The sequence below is a fragment of the Notothenia rossii genome (genome assembly GCF_949606895.1).
Source record: "Notothenia rossii genome assembly, chromosome: 9".
Taxonomy (NCBI): Eukaryota; Metazoa; Chordata; class Actinopteri; order Perciformes; family Nototheniidae; genus Notothenia; species Notothenia rossii.
In genome coordinates, this window is record NC_136907.1 from 43,865,892 (window position 1) to 43,886,606 (window position 20,715).

Consider the following 20,715-nt stretch of genomic DNA (forward strand, 5'->3'; position numbering starts at 1 on the left):
TAATCACAATCATAGTGTGTTCGCACTATGTGTTCGCATACACATGCATTTCCAAACATTTTGTCTACCTATGCTGTAAATGTGGTATTTTTTCAATTTACACAAATAAACATTGATTGATTGATAGATAGTGTCTTTTCATTAATAACCACCAAAATACATTATTTGAACACTCCTCTCGATCGATTTACAACAACAAAAAAATAGTATGGCCCGCCCTAATACACCAAAGCAGTTTTTAAAGATATACATTTTTCAACACAGAATCATTTAACAAATTACACCATATCCAATCATTTTACGAGTCAGAAAATGCTATCTGTTCATTGCAGTTATTGTTTATTGAATTAGATTACCATGACCTCAACATAATTATGTAGAGTACAAGTCCACAGCCAAGAACATTTCATTTGCATATCATTTCATTTATGAATATGGAAGTATTTATGTAATATTATTATCGCAGCTCAACGAGGCTCCCTCCTGTCAGATGGAGGGAGTAAATACAGCGGCAAGCTTTGGGACCTGTCCCAACATATCCAATGAAGAGAGAAAGAAAATATTGTTATTATATATTGATATTGATTTTTGCACCATCAAAATCTCTTACCAGGTTTTATCTAACAAATAAACAAATGTCAATTTAGAATAATCTTACCCTGAAAACTGTGAACCACAGAATCTGCTGGTTTCACACTCATTTCCTGTGTTAAACCGGGAATGCCGTGCCAGATAAAGGCCAACTGCCTCATCCTTGGCGATCTCCTGGCAGGAAGTGGAAAGGGGGGCAGGGGCAGTGGAGGACAAGACTGCACTGCTCTCTCGTAGAGTCTCTGGTGACCTGGAGTAGCCCTCTCTCAGAGACTCCATCAGGGCTGCAGCATATGCTGAAGGAAGGAAACAAGTGATCACATTCAGTGATATTATAGATGCATCAAACAATAAATAATATTTAGGGACCGAGTAAAACAGCTAACCGTATGATGGCTTCTCCTTGATAGGGCGAACTACCCAGCCACTTTTGCAGAACCTTGGGTAGCGGACTGCATAACGCACCTCACCATCACTGGTTCGAGCAACCTCTCTGCTGCTATTGTGGTTAAAGTGCAGGGCTGCCAAGAGAAGCCTGTAGAAAAAGCAGATTATGCAGTTCACAAGTTGTTTGTACATATGTGAATAAACTGTTTCACTGATAGCATTAGTCGGTTAAACTTCGTATTGTTCGTTAACGGTTAAATGGTTAATTATTAACATCCCTAAGCCATACACATTATTTCAACATCACATCATATTTACCTGCTGTACATCCCAAGGAAGGAGAACCCAGTGTGCTTTGGTGCAAAGTGGAGGATGAGGGAGTGAAATGCCTCCAGGGAATAGGTCTGATGCTGTGGAGACAACTTCCGGACATCCTTCACCAATGCTGTTCTCAAAGTCACCCTCTCCAGTTTAATGGCTGCAGTTGTTCCTGTACAAACACATATTTTGTTCTGATGTTACTAGAATTGTCTACATATGCATGTATTACCTACACTGATAAAGCACGATTGTGTGATACTATCAGGTGTTATTTATATAACGCCTTGTTAATGTGTTAGCACACTTTGGGTTATATATTGATGGATTGCTCTGGAACCAAAATAAACTAAGCACCAACAAGCACTAGGACGACTAAGATGTTTCAGCAACACAGTGTACAGAGTACGTTACCTGGTTCCAGCCACTCCTTGTTCCTTGCTTCTCCCTCCAGAGGTGGATGTGCACAGCAGGGAAATGCAGGAGTGCCGTGTTCATGGATGTCCTGAACATGATTCACCATACTTTGCCACTTGGCTTCCATCACATCTGGATCTCCATCAGGAGTGGAAGCTGCAGTCCAGTACAGGTGATTGATGATGGCTGGCCTCCACAGCTTCAGGTCCTCACACTCCCTCTCCTTTGCAGCAGCATCCAAAGCTTTCCCTAGACCTGTTTCACAACAGAAACAAAATGTTAAAAAAGAAAATGTAATTATAAACAAATTTCAGCCTAATCAAACCTACCAACATCAAGATACATACTTTTACCAATATGCCAGATATCAAAGAAATGAGTCGTTCCTCCTGGACACAACTCCTCCCGCACCCACTTGGCAACCTAAAGAGTGAAACACAACACAATAATTACTTACTAACTAGTAAGTAAGTAGTAGTTGCTGTTAATATGGTGCGCCAAGAATCTTTGTGTGTACATATGTCTGTTCGTTCTTGTGTGTCTTTTCCTGGCGATTTCGGTCCATAATAAGGGCTGAAACTTGCATGTGTTGCTCCTTAAGGAATTCAATGCTGCGTTTCAGACCCTCTAGTTCACACCAGGTGCTGCTTGGGACCTCTGAGCTCCGTAAAACAACATTATGCAGTCATATCACTAACCGTGTCACATCAGACGAAAGCATATCTGATTTGTGTGACTGATAACGTTAACTTACCTGGACAAGTTGAAGATCCAAAACCTTGTTTATTCTGTCCTCGATCAAAGAGTAGGCGCCATATTTGGCACAATGGCCAGGAGAGTCTGACCTATGAGTGTCAAAAACAGTTTAATTCAGACGTTAAAGCCCAAAAAACAATGCAATGCAGTTATTGTAAGTTGCTTTGGATAAAGCTAAATGAATGTAATTTAAAAATTGTTTTGACCTCTTTTTGATATCAATAATACAAGCTGAAGTGTTCTAGCTGCAGTCACCAGAGAGGATTAGCCCACCCCCCATCTCCTTCAGTTCTCGGATGATCCCAGCCTGCTCAGTTTGCCAGGCCTGCACGATAGTAGGGATTGTGTACAGGCGTTGATGGCGGAAGAAGGTGCCGACACTGATGCACTGAAGCCCTAACAGTTTCAACATCCGTATTGTCTGGGTAGCCATATAACCTGAAAAGTGTATGGCCCCATTCAGTAACAGGCTGGTTGCAGGCTGGCATGTTTCTGTACAGCATTGGCTGGTTCTGCCAAAAACATTCATACCCACATGCTGCACATACCTAAGAGATGTGAAAAGCAGAACATTGCCAGTACAACTCTTAGTCAGTCAAAAATCAATTATACCATAAAACTAATGAAGTATAGACACAGTGAATTGATAAAACATAAAAATAAAATAAAACAAACATTTACATACGGGTTATGATACAACCTTTATTTTATCAGTGGAATTCACACATATCCTCTTACTTGTTTTATCTTTATATACGTTCCCTCTTGCTGCTCCACATTACCCTGGGTTTCCCCACAACAGGAAGGGCAAATGGTGAACAAGGACATCAGCTGGGTTTGGCACACAATGAACTTGTCAGCAGCACTGAAAAAAAAAAAAAACACTTGTTATTTCTGACCGACACAATTTTTAATACAGTACACATCATCTAAAATGAAAAGAAGCCTTACTTGAGATCAACATTAGTTCGCTGCAGTGGCTCTTTTGATGGTTCCTCGTCAGACGACTCGCTCATCATTTCCTCCTCTGGGCTCCATGGCATATCCCCAGGGTGGTCCATGGTTGCAGTGTGGTGGCTGTCCATTTCCAGCCGCCTCCTTGGGGATGTTTTCCCTTTGCCTGTTGTGTGGGCGTGGTGGCTGTCACTCTGGCTCCCGGCTCACCTGCTGCAATCAGCTGTTCACCCTCACACCTGATTCTCATCAGCCATCTACAACGGCATATCAGCAGAGGCTCCACAACCTGTCGGCGCCAGATCGTTGTTAAACCACAGTGGTAAACCTCCAGGCTACTCAGCATTATCAGCTACCTTATTTCTGGATGTTCTGACGCTAACGTGTTTTCTTCCTGTGCTCCAGGATCATTCTCTGACCGCCGTGTTGTCGTCACCAGCCTCCTCGCCACTCCTGCCGGATTATCCTTCCCGCACCTTTTGTTCACTAATAAACCCTTTTTGAACACTCTGCCGTGTCCAGAATTTTTTGGACATTAATATTGCAGTTCAGGCAGGAATTCCCTCCGAAGTGTTAGATTCACCTCTTAATGCTAATGCTCTTAATGGTAAATTCCTGGCCCAAGTCACTCACCGCACCTTGCCAGTAAACCTCATTCTGTCTGGAAACCATCGTGAGGTTATTCAGTTTCACCTAATTTCCTCACCTCATGCCCCCATAGTGTTGGGCCATCCCTGGTTAAGAACACACAACCCCCAGATTAATTGGGTAACTGGCAAAATCCTTAGTTGGAGTTGTTTTTGTCTATCCTCATGCCTGCAGTCTGCCCTACCGCCTGCAGAGACCGCCAGTCCACCACCCAAGATCGAGCCGCCTGACATGTCATCTGTCCCCACTGAATATCATGACCTGGGAGAAGTGTTCAGTAAACAGCGAGCTCTTTCTCTTCCCCCTCATCGACCCTACGACTGTCCCATTGACCTTCTTCCCGGGGCCCCTCTGCCTTCCTCCCGTCTGTTCAACCTGTCTCGCCCTGAGAGGAAATCCATGGAGAGTTACATCCATGACTCCCTGGCTGCCGGTGTCATCCGCCCATCCTCCTCCCCGGTCGGAGCTGGTTTTTTCTTCGTGTCCAAGAAGGACCGCTCACTGCGGCCCTGCATTGATTACAGGGGTCTTAATACCATCACTGTAAAAAACAGATATCCATTACCCCTCATCAACTCTGCCTTTGAACCCCTCCAGGAAGCCACAATTTTTTCCAAACTGGATCTCCGCAATGCCTACCACCTCGTCAGAATCCGAGAAGGGGACGAGTGGAAGACGGCCTTTAACACACCACTCGGTCACTTCGAGTATCTGGTAATGCCTTTTGGACTGATGAATGCCCCAGCAGTTTTCCAGTCGATGGTTAACGATGTGCTCCGTGACATCCTCAACCGATCAGTTTTCGTCTACTTGGATGACATCCTTATATTCTCTCGTAACCAGGAGGAACACATTATCCATGTCAGGCAGGTGCTGCAGAGACTCCTGGAAAACAGACTCTTTGTGAAGGCGGAGAAATGCGCATTCCATGTCAACACAGTCTCATTCCTGGGCTACATCGTTGAGGGAGGAAAGATTAGGGCCGACCCTGAGAAGATCCAAGCAGTGGCAGGGTGGCCAAAACCAACCTCAGTGAAACAGTTTCTTGGTTTCGCCAATTTCTATCGGCGCTTCATCAGAGACTACAGCAGAGTGGCGGGCCCTTTAACCAGACTCACTTCCCCTACAACTGGCTTTTCCTGGACCCCAGAGTGCGATGCAGCCTTCTCGGAGCTAAAGAGACTCTTCACCACTGCCCCTGTGCTCATCCACCCTGATTCCTCTCGCCAGTTCGTTGTGGAGGTTGATGCCTCCAACACCGGGGTAGGCGCAGTTCTTTCCCAGCGCTCGGAAAGAGACCAAAAATTACACCCTTGTGCATTTTTCTCCCGCCGCCTCACTCCAGCTGAGAAAAACTATGACGTGGGTAACAGAGAGCTGCTGGCTGTCAAACTTGCCCTAGAGGAGTGGAGACACTGGCTGGAGGGAGCTGAGCTCCCTTTTATTGTATGGACAGACCACAAAAACTTGGCTTACATCCAAACTGCCAAGCGCCTTAACTCCCGTCAGGCTCGATGGGCTCTGTATTTCGGTCGCTTCTCATTCACCCTTACCTACCGCCCAGGGTCACGGAACCTCAAGCCGGACGCTCTCTCTCGCCAGTTTGCTTCCGAAGAACCAGCTGCCGGTCCAGACACCATCCTGCCTGCCTCCTGCGTGGTAGCGGCTGTTACTTGGGAGATTGAGTCACTTGTTAAGGAGGCTCAGCGGGCGCAGCCTAACCCAGGTAACTGCCCAGCTAATAATCTCTTTGTGCCTATCTCTGTCCGCTCCAAGGTCCTGCAGTGGGCACACGCCTCCCGTCTCTCGTGTCATCCTGGTGTCCATCGCACACTGTTTATCCTCAGACAGCGGTTCTGGTGGCCTTCCATGGCTCAAGACACCAGGGTCTTTGTTGCTGCCTGTACAGTATGTGCCCGCGCCAAGTCCTCCCACCAACCTCCCTCTGGTCTGCTTCGCCCGCTGCCAGTACCTAGTCGCCCTTGGTCGCATGTGGCCTTGGATTTTGTTACTGGACTTCCACTCTCACAAGGTAATACCATCATCCTAACTATTGTGGACAGATTTTCCAAGATGGTACACTTTGTTGCTCTCCCCAAGCTTCCCACAGCCCGAGAGACTGCAGATCTTCTGGTCAACCACGTTGTTCGACTACATGGAATCCCCACCGACATCGTTTCTGACCGGGGTCCCCAGTTCATTTCCCACGTTTGGAAAGTCTTCTGTCGGGCTCTGGGAGCATCGGTGAGCCTGTCGTCGGGTTATCATCCTCAAACAAACGGGCAAACGGAACGGGCCAACCAGGACCTGGGAGCGGCTCTCCGCTGTGTGGCTTTCAGGAACCCCTCTTCATGGTGCCCACATCTGCCATGGATCGAATATGCCCACAACTCCCTGTCAAATGCAGCCACAGGTATTTCACCTTTTCATTGTGCCATGGGTTTTCAACCACCCCTGTTTCCAGCACAGGAAGAGGAAGTTGCTGTTCCTTCCATTCAGACCCACCTTCGACGCTGTCGTAAGGTGTGGAAGGACACCCGAGCCGCCCTGCTCCGTTCCGCTGCCCGCAACCGCCTCATCGCAGACCGTCACAGGACCCCGGCCCCCAACTACTTACCAGGTCAGAGTGTTTGGCTTTCCTCCAAAGACCTCCCACTCAAGACAGAGTCTAAAAAACTCACGCCACGTTATGTCGGCCCCTTCATCATCGACTCTGTTGTTAACCCATCTGCAGTCAAGCTCAAGCTTCCACCACACATGAAGTTTCACCCTACTTTTCATGTTTCTCTGCTAAAACCTGTTGCCAGCAGCCCCTTGTCTCCTCCAGTGACTCTTCCCCCACCCCCCCGCATCATCGATGGTCACCCAACCTACACCGTCAGGCGATTGTTGGACGTTCGTCGCCGTGGAAGGGGATTCCAATATCTCGTGGATTGGGAGGGCTATGGCCTCCTTGGGGATGTTTTCCCTTTGCCTGTTGTGTGGGCGTGGTGGATGTCACTCTGGCTCCCGGCTCACCTGCTGCAATCAGCTGTTCACCCTCACACCTGATTCTCATCAGCCATCTACAACGGCATATCAGCAGAGGCTCCACAACCTGTCGGCGCCAGATCGTTGTTAAACCACAGTGGTAAACCTCCAGGCTACTCAGCATTATCAGCTACCTTATTTCTGGATGTTCTGACGCTAACGTGTTTTCTTCCTGTGCTCCAGGATCATTCTCTGACCGCCGTGTTGTCGTCACCAGCCTCCACTTCCTCGCCACTCCTGCCGGATTATCCTTCCCGCACCTTTTGTTCACTAATAAACCCTTTTTGAACACTCTGCCGTGTCCTGCGTTTGGGTCCTCTCAGATATCGTAACATACAGAAGATGACTCATCATCACTGTGTTCAGGACTGGGCAGTGGAGATTCTGTCTGACACCCCACACTGACCATCCTGGGCTGTACCTGGACAGCTAGGATAAAAAGATATATATTATATAATTGTGCCTGCCATAAACAACAGCCCTGCCATACAATCTACCTTTACAAAGCTTATGTTCAGGTTTTGTTGACATTCGGGCTGAGATGTTTTAATTCATTTATATGTTAATTATTGAGGTCATAGCAAGTCTTGGAGTTGTAACAGCCTGCATCATACTGAGATGTTTTTCTAATATGTTTTTAACATGTACAAAAACTATGCAGAGTCTTGACCGCGTTTTGATGTAAAATGGGCGCGCTACTTCTGTGTTACATTTACCTGATGAACGATGGAAAGGTCTGAGGTTACACTGTGAGCCGCAGTGAAGCACAGATGTTGGCTGAGGAACCAGTGGAGAGACGACCTCTTGCTCTCGGTCTATAAGCCCAGCATCACTGGCTGTAGGTGAATCTGCAGCACTGTTGTCTCCCAAAGTCTTGAAAACACACACATGACACACATGATTACACATGAAAATAAATAGCAACTGCGCCATTAGATATGCAAATAAAGTCCCCACGCCAATTCTAGCTAACATTTTCCATTATGACTAAGCAAGTGGGTTTAACAAGCTAGCAACATTAACTTACAACAATAAATACTAAACACACGTTGATTGTCATTATTGAAATCATTATACTTACTAATTTGGAAGTTAGCAAACGTTAGAAAAACAATACTTACGGTGCACAGTTCACTTTTTCGTTTTGCTGAATCTCTGACCGACGCTCCCGAGCTCTCACTCCAGCCTGCTGCTGCTGCTGCCGGAGCTGTGTGTATTGCCGGAGCTGTGTGTATTGACGGAACCGCACTAGCTATCAGCCTCACACGGTCCTGGCTTCGATATCCCATACTGCACTCCATCACATCACTTGACTCATAATCCTCCGGTCGAAAATGAGCGCCACAAACGACCGCGTTTTTCATCACAGACGCAGCATTGAAGTCCCGTCTCTTTGTCTGCACAAAACGAACCAAGGACCGAAAGCTAGCTAGCTTTCTTTTCCTGTTAGGGAAATAGTGGACTCGATGTCCTGACAGGCTGGTATTTGTGCAACCTGCACAAACACAATACTGCACCATGATTACAAATGGTGAAATACAATGTAAAACTGAGGTTACCTACTTTAACCCCAGCTTCTATGAGTAAATGGCGCAGCCCTCTAAGGCTATCGCTATTGGGTAATCCCCCTGCGCCCCCGCGCAGCACTGAAACACTTGTAGTCCACGCCCACCCGCAAGGTGGGCCCCACCCTCGGGCCTCCTTCCGGTATAAATAGGAAGGTGGCCCGGCAATCTGCTCCCATACAACATAACTTTTCTTCAGCTATTCGTAGAGCCAGTGGGGCCCCGCACTTAGAGGGCTGCGCCATTTACTCATAGAAGCTGGGGTTACAGTAGGTAACCTCAGTTCTATTTCGTATATGGCTTCGCCCTCTAAGGCTATCGCTATTGGGTTAAGGGCGAAGCATGATGTAGTCTGCGCCCCACTGGGTCCGCCCGGCACTAGAAGCACAGACATACCTGCTCAATAAAACCCCCCTGCCTGATGTGCCATGCGTAATGGCTCATCACCGTACCTGGAACAGAGCAAAACATGCCTATCTTCCCGACGGGGTGAAGGCTGGGAACAATACATACCGGCCGCTGTGAGAAAGTAGAGACGAAAGTCCCACCTCGTCCTGCGATCGTAGTGGGGGAACAGCAGCTCTCTGCGTGCAGACAGGCAGGAGAGCGCACAGCTGGATCCCTGACGTCACTCACTCTGACCAGGCACTCCGTACAAAGTGTGTTAGAGGAAAAAGGAACATCCCTCCTATAAGAGGGGAAATGGGCCGCTCTCCGCGTGCCAAAAGGCAGGAGAGAGGCGCACAGCTGGCTCCCTGACGTCACTCACCCCGACAGGACACCCAGTACAGGGTGTGTCAGAGAGGAATGGGAGACATCCCTCAAATAAAAATGAATAAATGAACAGGGGGAAGACCAAGATGCAGCCGTGCAAATATCTTCCACTGACATTCCTCCGTGCAAAGCCGTGGAGGAGGAAATTCCTCTGGTGGAGTGCGCCTTGATGTTCTCCGGGGGCTCCACCCCAGAGGAGACATACTGTATGCCTGTGACACAGCCTCACACAGCCAGTGTGACAGCCGTTGTGCAGACAGAGGTTGCCCGATCGAGCTCTCTCTATAGTGCACGAAAAGGCGCTGAGAACGGCGCCAGGCCGCCGTGCGCGCCACATAGCAGGACAGCGCGCGCACCGGACAGAGGAGATTTAGAAAAATAGCGGGGGTAAAAACCGCGCAAGACACTGTTCCTGGGATGACAGGAGTGTTTCTTGTATCCCATGGAACTGCTGGGGGGAGAGGCTTCTCTGTGAAGTGCCGTAATGGTCTTCATGGTGACAAGCCACGCCATCGCCGCCGCTGCCCGTGAGGCAAAAGGGCTGCGAGGGAGTTTCCACACGCTGCCTTTCACTCCGTCTCTCCTCATGAGGCGCGTACTGTTGGAGATTTGGAGGATGTTCAAAACCAACCTCGTCTCCGCGTGTCGTTTGATAAGCTGGGTAAATTCGTAAAAAGGAAGGGATTAAGAAACACCAGAATGCAAGTTAAACAATAATCTTGTTTTAATGATAAAAAGTAACAATACAAATACAAATACAAATACAAATACAAACACAAAGGAAGTACTTCCTGCTCCTCCTCCAATCTCACGGACCTGGTCAGTTTGAAGAAAAGAAGAGGCTGGTCTAAAGAAAACATAGGCTTATATCCAAAACCCCAGGAGGAGCTATGCGGCTGCCCCCCCCCCCCCCCCCCCCCCCCCCGAGGGGTCCTCCACTTAGAAAAGACAGCCAATCAGCGCGAGCCAGAGGCGACCCTTACATTCGAGATAACAAACCCCTCCTTGCAAGTTTCACATACTTTTGGCATTTTATAAAGATAGTTTTAAGATATAGTTTTTTATAGTTGGATTATACAAATAACACATGTGAGTTACCTTAACCTCAAACAATAATAACAAGAGGAAAACATCAGCTCTGATCTCAAGCAGTAAAAAGTACCGCACACTCATTTAGCCTGCAGCTCTTCCAGACACTTGAGCTATTGTTCTTTAAGAATATTCCCTGCAGAATCTTTATTTCAAATAAAAGGTTTCACATTGCATATTTCCAGCTTCCTTTACACATACTGTTATTATTAATACAAAGTAATCAACCACACACATATATTCTCTATGAAGTGACCCTTGTTATAGGTCCGAATGTCCTGTCCCCTGAAAGTCATGAGTTTTGGTTGATTAACAGAAGTTTAATTGTTCTTGTGGCTTAATGGCTTCCCTGAACTTCCCTTCACCCCAAAGTAAGCTTACTAGGAATGAATACATTTTATTGATAAGCTCAAAAGGACGTTTATCTTGGTCACTGCTGGGTGACCCAAGTCTCAAGGCCTGCAGGATGTGTAGGAGATAAACATTAATTCTACAAGACTTTAACTACATTATCTGAAAATGTATCTGGGACTTCCCCTGTTAATTGCAAGGACTATTGATAATTAACAGAGAGACCCTAGGGGCCTCTTCTTGGTATCTGCTAGGCAGAAGTCACTCAATGCAGAAATCACAAGTTTAACACACATTCTATATAAGGTGACATTAAAATGAATATACCAGATTGAACTTTCCTGCCATAACACGTTACTTTAATACTTCAAATAACTCAAATAATACTTCAATCCCCCTTTTGGTCTCACCCCAACGAGACCAACACACATACGACATTTGAAACACAACTACTGTCCTTCCTTGCCACTGTGTCTGCTCCCCAACAGTATACCTTTGTGAACAGAACACAACTTTCAATGTCAGTGAAGGAACTATCAGAGTGCGAACCTGAGTGCCAGAAAGCAGCATCCTTGTGTGTTGTTGAATGCTCAGGCCCCCCCCCCCCCCTCTCAGCGGAAAACGCCAACAAGGGCAGCTGATAGGGAGGGGGAGATGCGGCCTTTCCATCAAAGGTGGAACTGATTAATCTGATCAGAGAGAAGTAGACTCCTCTGCTGCCTCGAGAAGTGCCCCAGCCTGCTGACAGCCGCTTCCGAGTCGTCTGCTGTAAGGATGTCCGCGAGGTCCTTCTCCTCCAGTCCGCTGATGACAGCTTCCGAGTCGTCTGCTGTAGGGATGTCCTCGTTGACGATAGCCAGGTCCGTCCTGATGTCCTCCATGGTCCTAGCCGGTGATTTCCTCGCCGCACACTGGCTCCAGTAGTCCCAGATGTCCCCCTTTGCTCCTCGGCGGACTGCATGAGATGTCCTCTGGGTCACTCTGTAGAGGCCGGAGAACCTGGAGTTGAGCCACGTAGGCCTCTTGACCTTCAGCCAGACGAACTCCGCTGTGTCGGCCTCTTGCTCCTCGGGTCCCCCTTTAGGCGTCAGCAACCTGTGTGGAGAAATCTGATACCCACCCCTCAAGTCTACGCTCAGGGCTTCTGGGCCCTCAGGGGTTTGACCCACCACTGGTAGGCCGCTTCAGAATTCTAATACTTGGCCTGTGTCAACAAAATAAACCCCAACATCTTCAGGTGAACTAAATAACATATCTCAATAGCTCTGAATTTCTGACAAGCATCTGTGTTATTTTAAATGAAATCCTTGATATCCTATTTAAAATCTAAATATAATATGAACTGCTAATGTCTCTGGTAATGGAACACACTAATGTTAAGGATTAAAAACAACTAAAATCATGATACTGACAAAGTGAATAATTTCCTGGTGATACTGCTTCTACCCGTCAGTGCTTAGATATTATCAAGCTGAAAAATGAATACAGAAATCCAACATACTGTCATCAAATGTCTTTCTATTATGAATTTAAATTAAATGTACATCCCAATAATGATCTAAACAGTCTATGGCTTTTACTTCTTTACCAGGCTAGTTACAAGATGTTGTCTAAATTAAATTATATCTCATTACATTACTATGTTTTAACTTAGCTGTAATATGTTCTTTCTACATTTCAAACCTCAGTTACTTTAATACCTGTTGAAATATTACAAAATTGTTTTCATTATCACAGGTCACCTTCTCTGGTATTCTCATTCTGGAATGACATCTCTCTCAGTAGCCCCTTGGCCACTGATTCTGCATCTGTGTTACCTGTTATAACTCAATCAATATTAGGAACATGTCAACATTCATCAGTACAGTATCTTATCCCCAGATATGGAGCAGGTTAAATCTAAAACTGTCAATCAATGGTCAGATTGAACATCTGAGTTGGGGCGGCAGGTTTCTTCTTGTCCCTAAATGAAAAAATCCCACACTCCCCCTTTTTACACATGTACACATGTGTAACAAACTGCTGTATGGGAAGAAAACCTTCAGGTAACCAGTGGTTATAAGAAAATACCAAACATCATTCACAAAAGTACATCCATCATTTTTCACAGTAAACACTCCAGGGAAAATAAGTATTCATTTCCAGCTGGCAGTCCTAAAAGAAACAGAATCTTTAGATTTTAGTTTGAGTTTTACATTTGCAAACCGCCAACTCCTGTGGGAATTAGAAACGGGTCACATGTGGTTAACCCCCTTTTGCAGAATTTTTAGGAAACCTATGTTTCCCTTGGAGCTCCAAAATAATATGTTAGTCCAAAGACATGCTCGGTTAGTTATTGTTTTAGAATCAAGCAGTTGCACTGATCACATGCAGAAATACATTCACACTCACTCTGTCAGGTAGTAAAGTCAAGTTCGGTCAGCCCCAGAGTCTGTCATTGATAGTGCTTTTCTCAAGTCACACTGTCAGTCAGGGTCAAAGGTCATTTGGTCTCAGTTTCATTGGCCATGTGTCGTGCTCTGCAGAGACTTTAATATTCTACTAGCTGGAGTTGTACTAGTGACATCATTGTGTTGATGTCAACCAATGCAACAAAGTTTTTCTCGTGTTCGCAGCACCATTTTCTTCAGATGTTTAACAAACAAATTATCAATACACTTTATTAATATACCGCCCCTAGGAAACACAATACCTGACAAATGTTCATGGAAGGCATTCTTAAGTGAACCTGCAGAAAACGGCCTTTCGAATTAATATTCCAAATTAATCAATAATAATAATAATACATTTTATCAATTTGTTTACCCTTAGAAGTGAACATACCTCATAATGTTACATCAGGATGTTAAACTAAGTTTTGGCCAAATCAATCATTATTACTGTTTCAGATCTAACTGGAGGTTGAACAAACAAAACCTTTTTTTTTTTTTTTTTTTTCATGTAAACCACTAACATATTTTCCAATTTCAGCATCAGCCCTGTTACTCGAAAATTACATCCTAGATAGGAATATCAGGAATGGAACAAACATTTAATCTTCAGAAATGTTCTCAACAAATGGAGAGTAATGCCATCTCTCTATCTAGTGAATAGCCAACATATTTAAAAAATGTCAGATATACAAAAATAAGCCTAAATACTCTTTTACTATCAAAGTCTAAAGCTAGACCTAAGCAGAACAGTTTTGGTAATGGACAATTTAATCTAGAAACAAAACAAAACTGGACCTGTGTTCTTCAAAATACATTAGTAAATACCTTGTGAAGTATTCACAATATAACTAATCCTCTCTAGGATATGAAATCCATTCATCTTTAACCAGATACTATTTCCCTATTTATTTTTAGTTCATGTTAATAATGGTATAACGTCCACACGTTTACCCATAGCTAGTCACTATGTCAAGATCTATCATGTGTGACATAATAATCAGATGTCTTGTTTGCCAAACAAGGATATTAAACTTTAACCTTTTCAGCATTCCAGACCATCATTAAACAATCAGCCTCCCTTCCTAAACACTAAGCATATCGTTCTACACCACCTTCTGATTAACTCTTGCACAGTTATGCTGTAAAATCATTGCATGATTTCTTCAGAGTCTGAACAGACTGAGACCAGCCTGTCTCAAGATCTTGTCATATTGAGAACAGTCAATGATTCATTGTCCTTTTCAGCTGTAGTCAGTGGCAGGGCCCCCAAAAAGCTAGAACCGGCCCTGGTCAGTGGGCTCCAAGGAAACTCTCTCTGGCATTGGGATGTCCTGAGGGGGAAGGGACCTCTGGATCAATGTGATACAATCAGAAGACACACGTTGTCCTCTGTACCGCAGAAATCCCCACAAACTGCAGTACCTCTTCACACCACGGTTGCCTTGACAACGAGGCACAAGCAAACTGTCAAAACCTCCTTTGAGATGTGTTCTTTGCACAGTTCTTCTGTTTGCAATGAGCAACTTTTCACCAACACACCGATTCAGAGTACAACCCAAAGGTGGCGCACAACTATCCAATGCTGCTGTAATCACAGCAAATCAGCTACTGAGAAAAACTCAATGTAAATCTCTCCCCCAGCTGGTTACAAAATAAAACAGCTGAGTGTCTATATGGTCAGGAATGCTGAAACATGTGAATGCCAAACCCATTAATGGTAACAGTCTTCCTATTCTTCATTACTTCAGTTCTCAGTTAATAGGCAAAACAAAAAACTTTTCTTAACTACTATAGATTCATCTTTAATCTTCTTGCTTATTCTATTCTTTTTCAAATTGTTTATCTAAGTTGTGTTACAAGCATGGTTAGATTTGTAACAGAATACAAAACTAACTGTATCCAGCGCTATATATTTAAAACAAGTAATCTGACTACAGTTAATGAATATATTTTGGAACACTTAAAGGAATTATTACAAAATGTAATCTTCATTATTACTAAAGCTGAAACCAAAATAAATCATCACGGAACATTTTTCTGTCCTTATTACTTAATTGTTTCAATAAAAACTAAAAGCATTGTGAAAACTCCCATTTTTGAGAACATCTCTCAACACTTTTATTCCATCTAAGCACGAATGTTTATGACAAACTCGTCCTATTAATCCCAAACGGTCTTTAATGGTATCAATTGTGAACATTTCTTAATATTAATTGTAAATGCAACGTACGTTCTCTTTAGAACAAAGACAGGATAGTTGCAGCTGAAACTGGTTAATAGCAATGTTCTGTTAACCTAACCATAAGCCTGTTGTTCTTATATCTAGTAAATATATTCTTATTTCATGTTACTCACAAAACAATATGACATTTTCCAGAATAGTAGTAACTCTATATAACCTGTACTCTCTCTATACTTCTTCAAACCATCTGACTTTTCTCTCTCTCTTCCTCTCTGCGCCCTGCAGCTGCCGGCCCAAGCTTCTCTCATCAAAACCTCTTTTGTTCTCCAACTGTGTGAGATGGCTTTTAGCCTCGTGCAGCACCTCTGTCATGCTTGAACATTAACAGATTCCCTCTGACAAACTTACAAAAACCTTCTTTTTACTTTCTACTCCTTCTTCATCAATTAAAAAACACCATTGTGGTGGATCGTTTACGTTTTCAGTTTCCTATCTACTTTAAACAACCATCAACTGAGAGTAACTGTATATGATAACAACTCCTAAATAACCTTACAATATATATTTCTTCCAATGAGTTCGTTATTTCATGTCTAACAAATTCTCCTCTTTCCATGTCGTATTCTAGATGGAAAAATCCACCTATTATATCTAATTTGAATAAAGCCTTACATTTAATGTACTTCATATACTCAGTAAACCTCTTTTTACTTTCCCCTAAGGTTGATGTATGTAATATAATTTTCCTTGAAGTATAATTAAGTACAATCCTTAGTTAATGACAAATACCATGAAATTCACAACGCAATGCAACGGTATCAATCAGTTCTCAAAGACTATGTTTAAATAGCAGCAAATCATTGTTTCTTATTTATTTCAATATATCTACCACTTCAAATCACACCTTGATCTGTTAATTTTCAATGTATTTCAGTCCAACTTCAGATCACTAGAGAAAAAAGCAAGCAGACACACTCCAGGCTGCTGCTGCTGCTCTCGAGAGGAAAAAGTGGGGGGGGAACTCTCACAGACAAATACTGACACCCCCTTCTCTCTCCCCCGCTGTAGCTCTCAGCCTCTAGAGGAAAAGGGGGGCTTCTTTCAACAATTAACACTTCTTCTATCCTTTTATTCAATTTTTCTGCTCGAACCCACTGTTCTCGTAAGCTCTTAACTCACGCTCCTCTCGTTAAAATTCTCCCTTCATTATGACTTCGTATCTATTCATCTGACTTAGACTGTTTCTGTTACCAGTAAATATTCACAGACTTCATATATATTGATCTGACTTACTGTCCTTGTTACCAGTAAATATTCACAGACTTCATATATATTGATCTGACTTACTGTCCTTGTTACCAGTAAATATTCACAGACTTCATATCTATTGATCTGACTTACTGTCCTTGTTACCAGTAAATATTCACAGAAAAAATTCCCCGTACAGTCTATTCAGCTTTTATTGTCCGATGTTTATTTCAACAAGTTTAGCAAGCCTCTCAGCGCGCTTCAACACCGTCTTTCAACGATGTGACGCTGACATGGAGCCGAAACTCAGGCCCACAGAACTCTTTATCGTGACGTTTGGCTTTATAGATTCAACCCCACAGAACAAAGGATTAATGAGATCCGGTCACTTCAAAATTGCTTTTTGAAGGTTGCATTTCTCTCCTTTGGATGTACTTATAACTCAACTTCGATTCCTATGAACCTAAGAATTGTTATTCTGATTCGTCCCCGGATGCCGTCTGAAAACGGTCACTGGACGTCCCCCAACGAGTCTTCAGCCGTCTCCTTTCTGAAAAAAGTACGGGGCCTTTCACCTTCGTCTTACATACCTCGTTGATTCACTTTTATGTTATATAACTTTCCTACCTATCTAAAATATGTATCTGTACTGTTACTATAAAAACACTGTAAACTTCGTCTGACAACCCTCAAATTTGGAATATGGTCAAATCACAGGTTTCGAATTAAATCGTGTCTGCTCACCTGGTAACCTATTGTACAGAGCTCTGTTTTTAGTTGTCAGAAGAGGCCGAGATGTTTAGCCCTGGACTATTCCGTCCGCTTGCTGCTGCTGGTCACTTCCCCGAAAACACCCCACTCAGACACGTCGGGTCACCATTTGTTGGAGATTTGGAGGATGTTCAAAACCAACCTCGTCTCCGCGTGTCGTTTGATAAGCTGGGTCAATTTGTAAAAAGGAAGGGATTAAGAAACACCAGAATGCAAGTTAAACAATAATCTTGTTTTAATGATAAAAAGTAACAATACAAATACAAATACAAATACAAATACAAACACAAAGGAAGTACTTCCTGCTCCTCCTCCAATCTCACGGACCTGGTCAGTTTGAAGAAAAGAAGAGGCTGGTCTAAAGAAAACATAGGCTTATATCCAAAACCCCAGGAGGATCTATGCGGCTGCCCCCCCACCCCCCCCCCCCCCCGAGGGGTCCTCCACTTAGAAAAGACAGCCAATCAGCGCGAGCCAGAGGCGACCTTACATTCGAGATAACAAACCCCTCCTTGCAAGTTTCACATACTTTTGGCATTTTATATAGATAGTTTTAAGATATCGTTTTTTATAGTTGGATTATACAAATAACACATGTGAGTTACCTTAACCTCAAACAATAATAACAAGAGGAAAACATCAGCTCTGATCTCAAGCAGTAAAAAGTACCGCACACTCATTTAGCCTGCAGCTCTTCCAGACACTTGAGCTATTGTTCTTTAAGAATATTCCCTGCAGAATCTTTATTTCAAATAAAAGGTTTCACATTGCATATTTCCAGCTTCCTTTACACATACTGTTATTATTAATACAAAGTAATCAACCACACACATATATTCTCTATGAAGTGACCCTTGTTATAGGTCCGAATGTCCTGTCCCCTGAAAGTCATGAGTTTTGGTTGATTAACAGAAGTTTAATTGTTCTTGTGGCTTAATGGCTTCCCTGAACTTCCCTTCACCCCAAAGTAAGCTTACTAGGAATTAATACATTTTATTGATAAGCTCAAAAGGACGTTTATCTTGGTTACTGCTGGGTGACCCAAGTCTCAAGGCCTGCAGGATGTGTAGGAGATAAACATTAATTCTACAAGACTTTAACTACATTATCTGAAAATGTATCTGGGACTTCCCCTGTTAATTGCAAGGACTATTGATAATTAACAGAGAGACCCTAGGGGCCTCTTCTTGGTATCTGCTAGGCAGAAGTCACTCAATGCAGAAATCACAAGTTTAACACACATTCTATATAAGGTGACATTAAAATGAATATACCAGATTGAACTTTCCTGCCATAACACGTTACTTTAATACTTCAAATAACTCAAATAATACTTCAGTACATGCCCAGGGGATGAGAGGTGTGTGCATGCTGTCCACACGAGGCGTTATAACGGTGCTCGTGGTTATTATGACCGTGTGGCATATCTGGGACAGAGGAATGCCGCGAGTTCTGCAGTTTATAAACCAATAGGTTAAAACAGCAGGCTTCTGCAGCGAATGAACCACCTCTGGAGTGTCCCCCTGTTGGAAGAGACTCAGGGGGATCATCACGTGACCAGCTGACGCCAACGCCGAGCAGCTGCGTCACGGAGAGGGCTGTGTGGGTTGTGACACGCCGGAGGAGAGCTGTCAGTTCTTCCCCTCGCTGCCGCGAGAGTCGCGCTCTCATGCTGGCTGAGTTTAACTCCACTCCCAGGCTTTGACAGATGCGATACGAGATGTACCGTCTGTAAAGCGACTTCCTCCCTGGGGCGAGCCAGCAAATAGCAGGTCGTCCGGAGGAAAACCACACTCTCATCCCTCCTCTGTGTAGTGGCTCCAGCCTTCTCTACACAAATGCGAGGAGCCAGGAAATATCCGAACGGCAGACGATTGTCTGGTCTGATATTCCCTGAATGGAAAACGCAGGAATTTCCTGTGTTTTGGGATGATGGGTACGTGGAAGTATGCATCCTTCAGGTGGAAGTGAACCAGTCGTCCTGGTGAAAACATTCCAGCACCTGTTTGATCGTCAGCATGTGGAATACTGACAGATCCAGGATGTCTCATTCCCCCAGTCTTTTTCGGGATTAGAAAAATAACGGGAGTGAAAACCCCTGATTTTCCTCCCTTTGAGGAACCCTGGAAATATCCTCTTTCAACAGGAGTTCCAGCAGCTCGGATTAGAGCGCAAGACATAGCTTCTGGGAGGACAGGAGTGTTTCCTGTATCCCATTGAACTGTGGGGGTGGGGGAGAGGCGAACTGCAGGACGTATCCTCTGCTGATCATCCTGCTCATCCATCTGTCCATCAGACACACGCGCTGCCACTCTGAGAAACACTCTAAGAGCGGGCGCACATGCTCGAGATGTTCTGTGGTCGTCGTGGCAACGAGCCACGCCAGGGTGTCTCCACACGCTGCGTTTCACTCCGGCTCTCATCATGAGGCGTGTACACGCTCAGGGGATGAATGGAGGTGTGTGCAGTGCTGTCCACACGAGGCGTTATAACAGCGCTCATGGGTTTATTATGACCGTGTGTAGGAGGCGTATCTCGGACAGAGGAATGCCGCGAGCTCTGCAGGTTATTAACCGAGGTTAAAACCGGCAGGCTTCTGCAGCGAGCCCTGCTGTCTACTTAATCAACAGATTAGTGGCAGCCGGCTTAATTAGCGAGCTCTGCAGGTTATTAACCGATAGGTTAAAACCAGCAGGCTTCTTGCAGCGAGACCTGGTGCCGTGGCGCTGCGGGCGCTACCGCTGGGGGCACTCAGCCTGGAATACTGCTCATTCCCCCGTTCTGGCTTCTCTGTGATGCCATTGCCCTCGCCGCCACTGTGAGGCAAAAGGGCTGCGAGGAAGCCTCCACACGCTGCGTTTCACTCCGACTCTCATCATGAGGCGCGTACACGCTCAGGGGATGGATGGAGGTGTGTGCAGTGCTGCCCACATGAGGCGTTGTACGGCGCTCATGGGTTTATTAAGGCCGTGTGTACGAGGCGTATTTCGGACAGAGGAATGCCGCGAGCTCTGCAGGTTATTAACCGAGGTTAAAACGGGCAGGCTTCTGCAGCGAACCCTGCTGGTAATCAACAGATTAGTGGCAGCCGGCTTAATTAGCGAGCTCTGCAGTTAATTAACCGATAGGTTAAAACCAGCAGGCTTCTGTAGCGAGCCCTGGCGCCGTGGCGCTGCGGGCACTTCCGCTGGGGGCACTCAGC

The 20,715-nt window shown here is 44.8% G+C and overlaps 1 protein-coding gene across 6 annotated transcripts; it reads right to left on the minus strand.

The window, feature by feature from the left end:
- Positions 1-235: 235 nt before the first annotated feature.
- On the minus strand, positions 236-8,722 carry LOC307019695 (uncharacterized protein). 6 transcript variants are annotated; one of them, XM_079650748.1, is made up of 11 exons: positions 8,223-8,722; positions 7,818-7,974; positions 3,208-3,334; positions 2,676-3,017; positions 2,468-2,558; positions 2,061-2,136; positions 1,711-1,968; positions 1,297-1,468; positions 978-1,126; positions 659-887; positions 236-525 (listed from the first exon to the last, which is right to left on the minus strand). In XM_079650748.1, the coding sequence occupies exons 7-11, from the start codon at positions 1,838-1,840 to the stop codon at positions 468-470; spliced, it is 738 nt and encodes a 245-aa protein (XP_079506874.1). In that variant the 5' UTR covers positions 1,841-1,968; positions 2,061-2,136; positions 2,468-2,558; positions 2,676-3,017; positions 3,208-3,334; positions 7,818-7,974; positions 8,223-8,722; the 3' UTR covers positions 236-467. The 6 variants fall into 6 exon arrangements, with proteins under 6 accessions (XP_079506874.1, XP_079506875.1, XP_079506872.1 ...); XM_079650749.1 differs by lacking the exons at positions 7,818-7,974; positions 8,223-8,722 and adding an exon at positions 3,421-3,716 and having other exon boundaries at positions 3,208-3,321; XM_079650746.1 differs by lacking the exons at positions 7,818-7,974; positions 8,223-8,722 and adding an exon at positions 3,421-3,716 and having other exon boundaries at positions 2,676-2,907.
- Between the last annotated feature and the right edge of the window lie 11,993 nt (positions 8,723-20,715).

What these genes read in the sequence shown, in the direction of transcription:
- LOC307019695 (XM_079650750.1), bottom strand. Translation starts at nt 1,840, where the DNA reads ATGGAAGCCAAGTGGCAAAGTATGGTGAATCATGTTCAGGACATCCAT. An exon ending in CAAGGAGTGGCTGGAACCAG is followed by an intron (nt 1,469 to 1,710) that starts GTAACGTACTCT and finishes GTGTTTGTACAG; the next exon opens with GAACAACTGCAGCCATTAAA. An exon ending in CAAGGAGAAGCCATCATACG is followed by an intron (nt 888 to 977) that starts GTTAGCTGTTTT and finishes TCCTTCCTTCAG; the next exon opens with CATATGCTGCAGCCCTGATG.